This window comes from Azolla caroliniana, unplaced genomic scaffold (assembly GCF_043228905.1).
Source record: "Azolla caroliniana isolate FFs.n. ecotype wild unplaced genomic scaffold, voAzoCaro1.0.p SCAF_1, whole genome shotgun sequence".
Lineage (NCBI taxonomy): Eukaryota > Viridiplantae > Streptophyta > Polypodiopsida > Salviniales > Salviniaceae > Azolla > Azolla caroliniana.
Window position 1 is genome coordinate 10,949,165 of NW_028230436.1, and position 14,785 is coordinate 10,963,949.

Consider the following 14,785-nt stretch of genomic DNA (forward strand, 5'->3'; position numbering starts at 1 on the left):
CCATGTAAACTTTCAAATGATGATTCTCCCAAAAATAAACGAGAAATTTCTAAAATGAAGGATGTACCCTATAAACAAATCCTTGGGTGTATAAGATATCTAGTAAGTTGCACACGTCCCGATATTTGCTTTGCCGCCGGTTTTCTTTCTCGTTGCATGGCTAATCCAGGACCAAAGCATTGGATCGCGCTCAAAAGATTACTAAGATACTTGAAGCATACTCAAAATTATGCGTTTACTTACTCCGCCACACAATTTGAGTCAACCACACTTGTGCAAGGATGGACAAATCCCTCTAGCCAACTAATTGGTTGGTCAGACTCAGATTGGGGGGGAGATAGATTAAATTATTTTGGGCTTCCAAATTTAGTAAGCATATGACAATGTGTGTAAGAGATGATAAAATAAGTTGAGCGATACAATGCATGCCAAAGTATCGAATGGGCTTTGTATCATCTGTAATCTGCCACACTTATGAGACAATTTGGGAAGGGAGAAAAAAGCCTTTCAGGTGAGCCCTTTATCGAGAACTTTGAATGTCGTAATTGGCCTTATCTTTGTCCATTGTGAGGCATACCAAAATACAGAGGCTCAGGTGTTGGTACCTCCAGATGGATGAAGATACAAAATCTCCTTTCAAAGCTCGTGTGAGTAAACATGGCTGATTCAAGAATAATAAAAGGCCAAAAAAACATTAAAATATCTGTTTTCAACATAATATGGGATGTTAATTTGTTTTATTCCCTTGTCCTTCTGATCATAACATGGAATGGTCATTTTGGTTTTTCAAAGTTTATGAAGTGCATCCCACATAACCACATATATCTCAGTGAGTATACCTTTGTTCACTAAGTTCATGCATAGCATGTACAAGATGTTGTAGTAAATGATCATCAAATAAAATGGATGAAATTCCCGGCTGGAATCTGGACCGAGGGACCTATATAGCATGCCCCCTGTCAATAATAACATAGTGATATCGGCTAATCTACATCATTGGCTATATCTATTAGTGGAATCTGGACTGAGGGACCTATATAGCACGCCCCCTGTCAATAATAACGTAGTGATATCGGCTTATCTACATCATTGGCTATATCTATTGGTTATAGTCATGTTAACATGGCAAAGGTCATCTATTAGTCATCAACAATGAACTGTATTGTTGAAATATATGACGTCCTAGTATCGACTCTCTCGTCACCAATTCCAAAGCATAGATGAAGATTTATTGTATCTTCTACCGCTCATCCAAAATGAATTCTAAAGTCGCAACATTTAATGTTATGAGTACCTAAGTACTCTAAACCATTACTCTATTTCCAGCTATTCAACTCAAAAGTTGCAGAACCTCAGCTAAGTTTAGTTCATGAAACGAAACTTTCACAAATCAGAAGAAAAACAGTAAAAGAAGAAACAATCAATAAGATATGGCATCCCCAGGATCAGCATCAAAAGAAAAGGAACGTAGTAAAATGGACACCGTACTAGAAAGAACAACGAATATAGTAATGCATACCTACAGCAAATGTGAGCAAAAATTGTACAAGAGATGGAGAAGAATATATTATATAGCGGGCTTCTTTTCCAAATGATCCTTTATTAGAGCTCGACCTCAAACGGAAAGAATGCAACAAAATAGAAACAAAAACGGGTACCTACAGGAGGAGGAGGAGGAGGAGGAGGAGGAGGGCAAGAACACACAGAGAAGGAGGCCAATCGCAAGAAGAACAAGAAGAACAACAACAAAAACAACACAAATTAAATTTGCAGAAAAGAAGATGTTGTTTCAGAAGAGAAGAAGAAGAGCATACCCGCAGCCACTTCTTCAAAGCCTTTCTCTGCCGCTTGCCAGATATGGCGAGGTTCGAGGGGGGGATTGACAGGGATCTTGAAGGAGGAGTTGTTACCGAATGCCTGAATTAGACTTTGAAATCTGGCATGGAAATGGTTGATTCTTCTTCTATGTAAACTAATTCTTAATGAATTTGCAGTGCAGACTTCAAACCCCAAAAACCATTTGACATCACACATGGATCCATATAAATATAAATAGCTTTAGAAATTGTATGCACCTTCCCTCGATCCAATATAAATATATATGTACCTTCCAACTCAACTTGCTCCTCTTGAGTATGTATTGTAATTTGTAAAAGACCATAATCTCATCTAGATGAATGATGGTGAATACGTATGAGAAGTCCCATAAAAGTATAGCCGGCCATATGTTAAGCAAATTTGTTTGTGCATTTGTGAGACCAACGGCCACGACCATATTGAGTGGGAAACGCAATCTTCCACTCATTGCCCAAACAAAATTGAATTAAGGTTATACCCACCTGAAAAGATTTAGCTTTGTAACACATTTGGCTCCCCCCACTCATACTTTGCAAAACATACATGTTTCAAGATGTGAGTTTCTTTAAGTGATACATCTTCTTTTTTACAAAGAAGATTGGTGATCCACCGATCCACTTGCCAAAAATTCAACAATATATTATTGAAGAACATTGAGCTATAATGGTGATAGGTTATAATTTAGTCCCCACGGTGTGTCTTTCCTTGGTTGAAGATCGATAGGATAATCATAATGTAACTATTTGGGAGTGCAATGTTATGCCTATAACATTACAAACAAATTCTATATCTTGTTTTGACTGTTTAAGGGTAGGAGTTTGGAAACTAGTTATCCTGGATTTGGGACAAACTTGTACAAACCAATTCGACACTTGGAAACAAGTGGTTTTCTCGAAGCCTTATGTATTGAGCTATATAAAGGGACTAGTTATCCCCATCATTACGGTAAAAGTTGTCAAGACTCAATTGGTGAGAACTCTATAGCGACACATTTTTTAAGTGATGAAAATATCTATTAGAGTTTGTACGAAGTCAAATTAACGCCTCGTCTAGTTGACTAAGAACTTCTAACCTATGGAATTTTAGGGCTATTGGGATTGATCGATGTAATTGGAGCATCAAGCCCACATTTACCATTAGCACACACTTTATTAACCTTACAGTTGGATTTGTTACAGCTATGTCCCCCCTATGGGAGGAGCCGACTGGTCGGGACAAGGAAGAGCCGACAGTCAAAGACAAAGAATAGTCGACTAGTCGGGTCAAGGAGGAGCCGACGGTCAAAGACAAAGAAGAGTCGATGTGGAGAGTCAATAACTTAGGGAAGTAGATGACCTAAGTCAAAGACAAGGCCGACTAGTCAAGCCGACTTGATAGTCGACAAAGGGGTCGGCTAGTCGATTTGTCGGCTGAGTAAAGACTATTATTAGTAGTAGTAATATTAATAAGAATAACTTCCTCCCTCCTATAAATATGAAAAGTTAGGGCAAAACTTATTTGAGTGGGTACAAAACATAATGAAGAGTTTTCTGTATAGAGTGTAGCAGCGAATGTGCACAGAAGACAATTGTGTGTATAGTGTAACAGAGAGTGTGACGCAAGAGCGCTTGAGTGTGCGGTGCCATAACTGTTGTGTGAGACTAGACGCCAAGAGCCCTGCATGACTGATACACTATGTACCGACAAAGTGTTGTAACCTATTTTTTCCTTTGTATATCTCTGTCATAGTAGTCATTCTCTATTGCCCATGGTTTTCCCTTGTTTAGGGTTTCCACGCAAAATATTGTGTTATGTGTGTTTTGCATTTTGCGTTTTGCGTTTTTCGTTATTTTCTACTTTCGCATTGTCTATTTTTGTTCATCTTCCTCATAGATCTACGATCCGATCTCAACAAGATTGATTATGAATATTTATCTCTATATGTACTAGGTTCCCATAGTATGCAATAGATGATTTGCTCGATGTCGTTGCTTTTCAACTTTTGTCAAGGGCCTTTGACATGTTGCATCAAGATCCATTTGAATGGGGCCATCTATTGGAATAGGGATAGAGGCTTGGATAGTTCTAAATGATAATAATGTTGTCATCAACGTATATATTTGCTCTAATATGGGATGAAACCATTGTTAACAATTAAAACTTTGATTGACTAGATTGTTGTCACATCTTACAACTCGATTGATCACATTTGTAAATGATTTATACTATTCATAAAATGTGAGAAGCATATCCTCCACATCATTATGGAGGCTTTGTTGAAATTCATCCATTAATACATTTTTGTTCCGAGGGATGTCACATGTATAAAGGCAAAAATTACTTGCATAGCCCAAGTCTTCTGTTTAGGTGATATTATTGGAAATAAATAATAAATTAGTACATCGTTCCTCCCGGCCACCCTCAAGCAAAGGACTTAAGATGATTCCCTAAACCCCAATGGCGTCTCATACCACTACATCTGGTCTAGAGATGCAACTTGGCTTAGGTCAGATGATAGGTGCCTTGATACACATGCTTTCCCAAGGAGACCATAAAATGAAGTAGTTAGTTCCATGTTTATCTCCTAAGCCAAAGGCCTCTTGACCACTATGTAGGCGCCTACACGTTGTTGACCATGCTAGGTTGCATCAAATCTTAGGTTAATGGTCATCCCTCGTCTATTTATTTATGATAAACTAGCCTTCCCATTTGGACCTAAAGTTGTGTTTATAACACCGAGGTTGGGAGATCACTTAGTTGTAACCATCAATCTTATTGATAATGTTTCTCATTTTATCCATATCTTCAAAATAAGCTTTAAATTCCTTAGGAAACTCGCCAAATTTCTTTAGTCCAGGAGACCTTTTCTCTAGTAATGGCACCAACCAAGTTAGCGTTTATCACATGTATAACCACAACATATCATGAGATAAGTTTTCCATAGTTTTCTCTAATGTATTTCTAATGAGTACATGTGGGTTAATTTGGAAAGGCACAAGGTTATGAATTGAATTACAATCCTACAATGTGATATAACCATTAAGTGTAGTATAACTTGACCACTTCATACTAGTAGTCAAGTCTTGTGTAAACATACCAAAGCCTTGGGTTTCTACCTACATAATAAAGATAGTTGCTTTCTTATTAGAGGAGGCTTTACTTATATTAAGACTAAGTTAGAGTGGCTATGGCTCTTAATAGCTAAGCATGTGAAACCTTTGCAGAACACAAGGTATGACTCACATCAACGCTCAATAGAATGGAACATCAAGGATGTTCAAATCTGTCTCAGACCATTGCTAGCAGTTGTTAGTGCAGTCTTGCACCCCTATTTCCTTTATTATGGTCTGGTTAAATGTTTAGTTAGACTCTAACATGGTTGTACCAATCATTACAGTCCTAATCAACCCTCCTTGTGTTGCATCCATTGAATTTTTGGTGCGATGTTTTCACAACATGAAACAATCCTACTTTAGGAATTCTCAAATTTGTGACCAAGTAGTATCAAACTTCATTGGAAGACTTATCTTGGGTTTGTTTGGGGAGCTTTACTCTCTCAAAGCTTGTTGTTGCAAAGCTACTAATGCCGCTTCACATTGGTGAACTCTCTAAGCTAATCGCTCATGTTGTTGAGCTTTCTCGATGTTCATTTGTTGTAAATCCTTGAGAAGCGTATGATTCTCTTGGAGCTCCATGATCATGACCTAGTTATTAGGCATTCTAGATCTATACGAACACATATATACTCTTCGTCGGTATTGATGGTTATACTAACGAGATAGGGCGAGGAGTTCCTCGAGAGAAAAAAAACAAAATAAAGAATAGATTTTCCCTATTCCAATTGTTTAGTTATAGTCAAGAACAACATGTAATCAAACAAGAGAATAAGAAAGAAGAGAGAGAGAGAGAGAGAGTGTGTGTGTGTGTCAAAACCAAAAGTAAAAGATAGAGTGATGGAAGAAGGATGTGAAGAGAACACAAGAAGAAAGGAACGAAATGATAAGTCTAGAAGAAAGGTTGTATTAAGATAGAATGAGAATAAGAGGAACTTGATACAAGATAGGTTATACGAGCTTAAGACTAGTGTTGATTCGAATTTATTTGAGAAGACATGTACGTCTCTATTTATAGGCTCCTATAGAATAGCCTAGAGATTTCTAGAATGTTCTAAGACGTTCTAGGATATTCTAGAATGTTCCAGAGTTTTTACAATAATCAATATATTACAAAAAATAGTTTTTATTATATTATATGAGATTAGGCTAGTTTAGTGGTTGGGTTTTCGAGTATGTATTACAAGGTCTTGGGTTCAAGTTCAAGTGACACCATGATGTTCATGGCAATGTGTATTATGAAGAATGAAAAGATTACGTTGGTTAGACAATTGCATGATTGCCACCTCATAGTCTTGTATGATCGCCACTTGGCATTTATGCTAAATAGCTTGATAGGTGACAATATCTCATAATAAAAAGAAAATTATTATTATTAGTTATGATATCATTTATGCTAAATAGCTTGCTAGGTGATAATATCTCATAATAATAAGAAAATAATAATTATTAGTTATGATATCATTTATGCTAAATAGTTTGCTAGGTGACAATATCTCATAGTAATAAGAAAATAATAATGATTAGTTATGATATCAAGGTAATGGTGTCCTTTAAAGAAGTTATGAGTTCAAATCTTGAGGTCCGAGGACTATGTTATTTTGTATATATGTTTGGTTACAACTTACCACCCTTTTAAGAAGGCATTTGATAGAGTCAAATGACATCTTAAATTCTTTGAAGTGCACATCCAATTAAGTAATATAATTTATGGCATAATTGGTAATGTATTTAAGGATAATGTAATGATTGTAATCTGCTACAGGCTACAGCCTACTATGAATTCCTAGCTACTAGCAATTCTCACTATTTAGAAATAAATAGCATATCATAAATACATGTAATATGTACCAAACTTTTTATTCTTTCTCGACTTTTAAGTTCTTGATACTAAAAAACTCTATGATGTAAGTAATTAGAACAACATCGAATCAATATTGTCTCATTGTAAGGTGCACTTCTGTTTTGTTTTTGGGATGTTACTTTGAGAGTGTTGTAGATGTATTTCATATTAACTCTTTCATGACAAAGGTAATTAATGATAGTGAGTTCATGACACTTATCAACATTGAAGGCTTTCAATATCAACATCAACTACATTTGGGTTCAACATATAAAGGTTACTGGGTGAATATGCATAAAATGTATGACATGGAAAATGCTCATATGATCAATTTATGTCAAAATCGTATAAGATTTTGGATTCTACACTATGTGATTGTTTTAGGAATGACTTTAATATATCTGAAGCTGCAAAGTTCTTTGGTTCAGTGTGCTACTATAAATATTTAGGCAAACAATGAATCATTCCCAAGATTATTGCATAATATTGGTGTGCAAGAAAAGAATACAAGTCTTATGCCATCGTATTGGGAAGGATTCATTGGTCGATCAAGAAGACCCTAAAGAAGAAAGATGAACTTTTATTAAGAGGGTAGAAGATTTATAGAGAAAAAAAATATGAGCGAGTCTTGGAAATTTTATCACAAATGTGACAAATGGGAGCAATATATTTCTATGTATATTGAAGGTTTGAGGGATGCTTCTTGTTTAGCCACTATAATGTAGTTGCATGTGAAAGAGGGTTTTCCAAGATGAATAAGATCAAACCCAACTCTCTCTTCAATTTTATGTCTATTGATGTTTGTAGCCATTGATGCACCACATGAAACAAAAATTGATTAGTTTAGTTAGTGTGCATGCTTCAAAGGTTTGATCACAATGATAATTTGAAGACTTAGCAAGAACATAAATTTGATCAATGAATGTCTCATGGAATATGTGTAGAAGTATCATATTCCTAAAATATTGCATGGTTACCATGCGAGGGGGCAACCCAAATTGTCTCCCTCCCTCTAGTTGTTGGCTTGGTCGTTTGCGTCATAGCATTAAAGTAATAATTTTAGTGAATACAAGTTTGATCCTTGCCATTGTTGGTTAGGCCTCTCTCATAGATCGCAATTAGTCTCCCATGAATGTTTTTTTTTTTTTCCCAAAAAAAATCTCCCATGAATGTTAAAAATATATTTTATCTATGCAATCGACAACAAGGTATGCAATGCAATCCTAGTCGAGGATAAATGGTATGGAATAAAATCCTAGTATAAGTTATTTCACGAGAAGTACAATGACTCACTACATGGGCATGATTATTTATGTGACATGCTCAAATTTCCACATAAGAAGGGTGAACACATGTGTGTGCATTATTTTCACATGAGTTTTTATAGCAAAAGAGAATTTCTATTACAAAGTCATAACCCTTTCTTAGGAAGCAATTTACATTCAATACGCTTTCTTGATTTGGTCCCATAAGTCAAAATTGGCCTCCTCATGGACAATAAAAATATATTTTATTTTGTTCTATTGGCTCTCTCTCTCTCTCTCTCTCTCTCTCTCTCTCTCTCCAATCACAGCCAGGTGTGCACAATATATTGGTTTATTCATCACTTGTGACAACTTCACTTAGCATATAAACTTTTGTTGATCAATTGGAAGGGTATGAAGGATAGATGAATTGGATTGTTGACAATAATATGAGGCATCATATTCGCCTTTTGTATTGGCTTTTTCGTCACATGTATTCTTAAAGTGTATTGGATCTTGATTGAGATTCCATGGTCGTCTATCTTTAGTTATTTGTAGTTGTTTTTTTAAATTTCATAATTAATAAAACTTTATTTACGAAAAACAAAAAAAGTAGAATCTTAACTAACTAATGAATAGGTCATGTCATACATGTAAAAATATCATTACAATTTACAACAGCTTGTGTAGTTACACTTTTTACATGTGGATAATATCATCTTTCATAGTTATGGGGTTTTTAATAAATAATTATGATATGTCTTATTTTTGCACTGTGAAAACTTAACATTAGAATTTAGTATTTCATGAAGCCTAAAATGTGGGGAAGCATAATTGAAATCGGAGCATGTGTTAGTAGATGGTACTTGGGCTGACAAAGTTGTTCAAGGCAATCAATTTAATCACATATGATGTGATACATTATCATATATTCTAGAGACTACAAGCATATAATGACTTGATACTTAACGCTAAATGGTGTCATTGGTCGTGAGATGACGACCAAGACGAAGAGATGTCATCTAAAAGAAAACTTAAATTCATTAGCTGTAAGTGAGATGCAAATCCCATGGCACTGACAATTTATGAGATAGAGAGCCCTAACTTGGCCCAAAAGTATTATTTGCAAAGTCAATTTTAAGAGGAAAAGTTTGATTTGCAATTATCTTTTTATTTTGTTATAAAAGGGGGTTTAAATTTTTTGGTGATCATTGTGAACTAGTTTCGATCATGGGAAAAAGTAATTTCAGTTTATATGGTTACTATGACACTGAGAAAACTTTTGTGTAGAAATAAAACCATTTTTCTCGGTGACATGTGTAAACTAGTTTTGATCATGGAAAAATTCACAAATCCTTATTTTCTAAGTTACTTTGAAAATTGATCAAAGTTGGCTACAAGGGAGGTTCCAAATACCATCTTCAACTTTTAGGGTTTGAATGGGTAAACAAAATTGGACAACCTTGGTACTAGGCATGCAAGCATAAAGGCTTGAGAGTGAAGACAATGTTGGGACTAGTGACTACCTTGAAAATTGAATCTCTTAAGCCATGTTGGTTAGATCAAATTGGGCAACCTTTGTCATTGAGCATGCACGTGTTGAGGTCAAAGAGTCATGGCAACTTTGGGACATGTGACCTACTTGAAATTTGAATTTCTTAATCCACATTAGGGAGTTAAATGATAGTTTATAACATAAAACATGGATGTTTTTCATAGTGAATGTAACCTCGGACACATATATTATAAAGGTCATTATAAATATAGAATCCATGCTTTACTACTACTTCTTGTTTTAATACATTTGATGTCTAATTAAAACGGTTATAAATGAGTTGAGCCATCCATCTCTCATTTGCAATAGGGCACAATGTCTTGCATTGACTCAAATAAGTAGTTAATATGATATTGACATCCTAAAAAGTGATATCAACGAGTAAACATGTTTGAAATTGTCCATTTCCCATTTTATTAAAATTTTGATGCCAAATCCTTGTCGCATCTTGTAAGCAACCACAAACAAATTTCAAGACTTGTAATCTCTTCTACTAGCCACACATTTCTCAATGTTACAAGAACTCTTGGACATATCCAAATCATGTAATACGATGAAAAGTTCTATATGACCCACCATGATATACATTTACTTTAACCCTCATGACAATAGCAAAAATGTCACTATGTATAAACTTATACGAGTTTACTCACAATAATATGGAGAGAGATGAAAAGCATGCATCAATTTATCATGGAGATAGTGAGATATCTTTAGGTGAAAAGGAACCACAAGAACCTCGAGTGTTTGTAATATTCAAATAATTTCTTGGGAACACAGAAAAGGTTCTAGTTTATCTTACTTGACAATGGTACTAGGTAGTGCACACAAAATGTTATCAGGAATTCATTAAGAATAGAATTCGTGGTGAGGTCTCGTAGTGAAATAATTATATTTAGAGAGTGAATGTTTATGCACAAAAAGATAAAAAAAATGTTTAAACAAGGTAACATGTGATTTCTTAGTTACTCAAAAATTTGCACATGTTGCTTGAGGTTGCTCTAAATCATTAGGAGCTTAGATTAATATAAATTTGGCTTTAAAAATGAAGTTTGAATGCATGCATATTATTATTGGAACGTGTTACTCCCACAAAGAAACAAAAGAAACACAAGATTCATCACAATACTAGAGAAGAATTGCCAAATTTTGTCTCCTTGTATCCATGTATCATCCAGTGGTGGACAAGGATTTTGCTTACACATAATAATACTTCATAAATAGAGAAAAAGGTATTGAAATTCGTACATCTTATATTGGACCAAACAATCCATAATACAGTGCTCCATTTATTGACTATGACAAATATATTATCAATAGCACTATATTATTGAAGGTAAAGAGATAAGTCGACTTAATCGAGAATTAAGTGAAGGAGATGTTAAAGAATGAGACGCGTGGCTCTCTTGAGATAATAGCTCCATCTTGCAAGAGGGGACGATAAATGTGTGTACATCACGAAGTGGCCTATGCAAAGGAAGGGAGGATGATGGACTTTTTATAAAAGATGTATTAAGTCATGAAAGGTGGTCCCCCAATATTTGGCTACTAGCCCATACTTACCCACACATCACTTTTTGACATTGGCATTAAAGGATGGCTCTCGAATGACATGCAATACATACACGAAGAACGATCAAAGATAAAAAGGGTAGTGTAGGACATCCATCCACTTCATCATTGAGTTGTTCCTTCATAGCATTCCTCCGTATTGATGTAGATAACGGTGTGGTAATTCGATGAGAGTGTGGATCCACGGGAGGCATAAAAATGTATCTCGATCAAAAGGCACACAAGAAGACTACCTATCTATGGGGAGAGTTTGGTAAGCTGGTGGTGGTGGGGAAGAGGAAGGAAAAAGACAATGGATTGTTGGGAATGGTAAAAAAACTACAGAAGAAGATTGGTTGATTGTTTGGGATGCCCGGGGGGATGGTACAAAAACTACAAGAAGAGGAGTCCAAAATGATAATGTTGTGTTTCTAGAGAAGGACGATGGATGGATGACTCTTGGTACATTGGAATGATGAATGGGCGATGATTAAGATGAGAAGGAGGAAGAGGATAGTGGCTGGTATTGAAAGGATGGATATTTAGTTTTAAGAGAATAAGGGGAAAGAATATAGCCACAAGAAAAGAAGAAGAAAGGGGAGGCCCACACGATGTATGTGAGAGGAAGAATGACTATGGAATGGAAGGGAAATGGATGCAACAAAAGAGTCCACCACCACCACCATTTCTTCTTCTTCTTCTTCCTTGCAAGTTTTCTTCCTTTTTCCTTCATAGGCCTCCTCCTCCTCCTTAGTATGAAGGTTTTCCATTACTTACTTTAGTTCCAAGGGGAGGGGGGGGGTTGTGTGTATTTTGTGTGGTTAAGAGTAGTGTAGTGGTGTAGTAGTAGATAGTAGGTAGTAGGTAGTGTAGTAGTAGTGCCTCCTCCTCCTCCTCCTCCTCCTCCTTACTATGATCGCGGCGGAGGGCGAAGGCGAGCGGTTGGCGCGCTCAAAAGCCGCCGCGTGGGCGTGGTATCAGAGAAGCGCTGCCTCCCTGGCCCCCTCCATCGGGCGGTCGAGCGCGTTCCATGGCAATGGCAATAATATCTCCCCTGGTCTGAAATGTGGAGGACCCCGCCCGCCCTCCCGCTTCCTCCTGGAGGCCGCTATTGCTAAGCGGACCATCCCCCCGCCCCAAGATGAGCACTACTACGAGGAGGAGAAGGAGGAGTCGATGAAAGACGGCCTCCGCCCGAATTGGGATTGTGGGAGCTCTCTCTTCGACTCCTTCGAGCTGGTGGCCATGTCCAACACCATCGACCTCGGCTGCACAGCCGTCCCCCCCCCACCACCATCACTATCCGATGAAGAAGAAGAAGATCGACGGCCTTCCGACTCCGCCCAACCCCATGAGCCATCCTGCTCGTCCATTTTACATCCCACCTCCCTACTACCACCCATGCCACCACCACCTCCACTACTCGACATTCTCAACCCCAACCCTAAACCTAACCCTAACCCTAACCCTAACCCTCCGCCTGCAGCAGCAGCTGCTGCTACCACCACAGAAGCCTCTCATCGCACCCGCCATCGCCATCAACGGCCTCCTCGCCATCCCCAGCAGAGCAGCAGGTATGGCCACCTCGCCCATTTCACTAGTTGTAGCGCCGCCGCCGCCAATTTGGTGGCGAAACCTCGCCCCGCTAGCGGCGGCGGCGGCGGCGGCGGTTCTAACCTCAACGTGGTTTCGCTTCACAGCTTATCCAGAGCTTTCCATAACCACATCTCCCACTCCTTCCACAGCCTCTCCAATTCCTTCCACCACTCGTCGCGCCTCCATAACCACCATCACCACTCTGAGCCGGACTACCACAGCTTCGAACGCCATAGCGAGCGCTACAGTAGCTACCAGCAGCAGCAGTCTGCTGACCCTCCCAAGCCCCGCCACTACTCTCAGAAAGAAGGACAGCACAGCAGTTATCGGCAAACATCAGATGATGAGGACGAGATTCGCCCTGAGGACGTCCATAGCAGCCGACGCCCCTCCCAATCGTCTGACGGAGATGACGGCGCTGACAACAGTCATACCCGACGGCGGAGGCGGAGGCGGCGGCGCCATGGTTTGTCGAAAGATGCGGATCACCATAGCAGACCAAGACGGCATCATGGCCACCGTAATTCACAGGTGAGGCATGCCGGGGTGTTGTCGCTCCCTGATCAGGAGCCGATACCCGATGTCTTGCTTTACGAGAAGGTGGATGTGGAGCAACAGATCGTGGAGGAAGCAGATCATCTCCACATTCACCATCACCATCACCACCACTATCACTACGTCCTGCACACCAATGATGATGGCAGGCGGCGGCCTGATCTGGACTATAAGCCATCAGACGTCGCCAAATTCCTGGCGGCGGCGGCGGCGGGGGCGCCTGCAGGATTTGTGAAGCCGCAATTGACGTTGAAGCCTGCATCCCCGCGATCGGAAAAGGCGGCGTCCTCCGACTCCGACAAGAGTGGACGGAAGCTCGCCGATTTCTTGCCTTCGTTACACCAAACAACTCAAGACAGAGGCCAGAAGTTAGGGCCCAAGGTCCATTACTATTATTCCCAATGACATACATACATACATACATACATACATACATTACTCTCACTCCCCCCCATGCTTCTGTAAATGTTATATGTTGTAAAATGCTTCAATATTTCGAAGATCTTAAAACATACATGTCTCATTTCCTTTTTGTTGGATGCTCCCATCCATTATTCATCAATATAACTTATCCTCGTAGTTAATCAAGTCTGTTGATGGGAGTTTGTAAACATTAAGGTTGAGTTTGTAAACATTAAAGTTATCCCAACATTCACCAACAAGTCACGGTGCTATAATTCATCATCGTAGTCGCACCCAAAGTCTCCTATGCTATATGTACATATTTATAGAGGGGGGATCTTTAAATGTTACAAGCCAATAGACATCATTTCCCTTGCAAAACGTGTTTTAAGTGATCTAATATCCACCATACAATTCATGCTAGTTTTCATCACCAGATATTGGATATAAGAAAATTTAGTAAATGCCAAGACACAGTTGTCTCTATAAATTGTGACAAAAATTATATAATTGATGTTCTACCAATATTGTTTGTATTGGATGGTTGGAGCCTTCTTGATGGCTTCTCATATCTGTATGGTTTTTTTTTTCTTCAAAGATTTTCCTCAGTAGTATTAAAAAAAGACATGTAAATGCTACAACGTAAGCTTGTGTGCCCAAAAAGCTTACAATTTTCCATGTACAATGATATACTATAATCCTAAGACCGAAGATAGAACTTTGTAAAAGGTATTGAAATTTGTTGTTGCACTCTGCTGTGATTCACTGATATTCAAGAAAGGATCCATGGGACTTTATAGTTCCATCGAGGCCCTTGAGTTGACTTTGTAAGCTGGGGTAACTTTTTCCCTAACTGAAGGAGCTTCTTCTTTCTCTTGTTCATAGTCTCTCTGGTGAACCCTTAAATTGTATGGGTTCTTAACATTTTTTCCATAACTTTTTCCATTTGTATGGGTTCTTAACATGTCCTTGATACATATTAAAGGGGAGAGGCGTTGCATTGTATGAATTACATGTCAGAAGTTCATATTGCCATTAGGCATCATTAGTTTAGAGAAAAATGGCGTACAATAGAAAATAGAGACCTCAT

At 38.2% G+C, this 14,785-nt stretch overlaps 2 protein-coding genes across 3 annotated transcripts; one reads left to right on the forward strand and one right to left on the reverse strand.

Annotated features, from left to right (window-relative positions):
• Nucleotides 1-345: 345 nt before the first annotated feature.
• Nucleotides 346-2,041, reverse strand: LOC147868961 (uncharacterized). 2 transcript variants are annotated; one of them, XR_015530304.1, is made up of 2 exons: nt 1,815-2,041; nt 346-940 (listed from the first exon to the last, which is right to left on the reverse strand). XR_015530304.1 is itself a non-coding variant. In XM_087325208.1 (2 exons), the coding sequence occupies exons 1-2, from the start codon at nt 2,032-2,034 to the stop codon at nt 552-554; spliced, it is 330 nt and encodes a 109-aa protein (XP_087181334.1). In that variant the 5' UTR covers nt 2,035-2,041; the 3' UTR covers nt 346-551. The 2 variants fall into 2 exon arrangements, 1 of the variants encoding a protein (XP_087181334.1); XM_087325208.1 differs by having other exon boundaries at nt 346-661.
• A 9,899-nt stretch (nt 2,042-11,940) lies between these two features.
• On the forward strand, nt 11,941-13,927 carry LOC147868962 (uncharacterized). The gene has a single exon (XM_087325203.1). It carries the CDS (start codon nt 12,055-12,057, stop codon nt 13,696-13,698), a length of 1,644 nt encoding a protein of 547 aa, XP_087181329.1. The 5' UTR covers nt 11,941-12,054; the 3' UTR covers nt 13,699-13,927.
• The last annotated feature ends 858 nt before the right edge of the window (nt 13,928-14,785 follow it).

Bases quoted from the DNA above. Each gene is read 5' to 3' on its own strand.
- LOC147868962 (XM_087325203.1), top strand. From the start codon at position 12,055: ATGATCGCGGCGGAGGGCGAAGGCGAGCGGTTGGCGCGCTCAAAAGCC.
- LOC147868961 (XM_087325208.1), bottom strand. From the start codon at position 2,034: ATGTGTGATGTCAAATGGTTTTTGGGGTTTGAAGTCTGCACTGCAAAT. The intron at 662-1,814 runs GTATGCTCTTCT...TTCTTGAATCAG, and splicing joins CTTTGAAGAAGTGGCTGCGG to CCATGTTTACTCACACGAGC.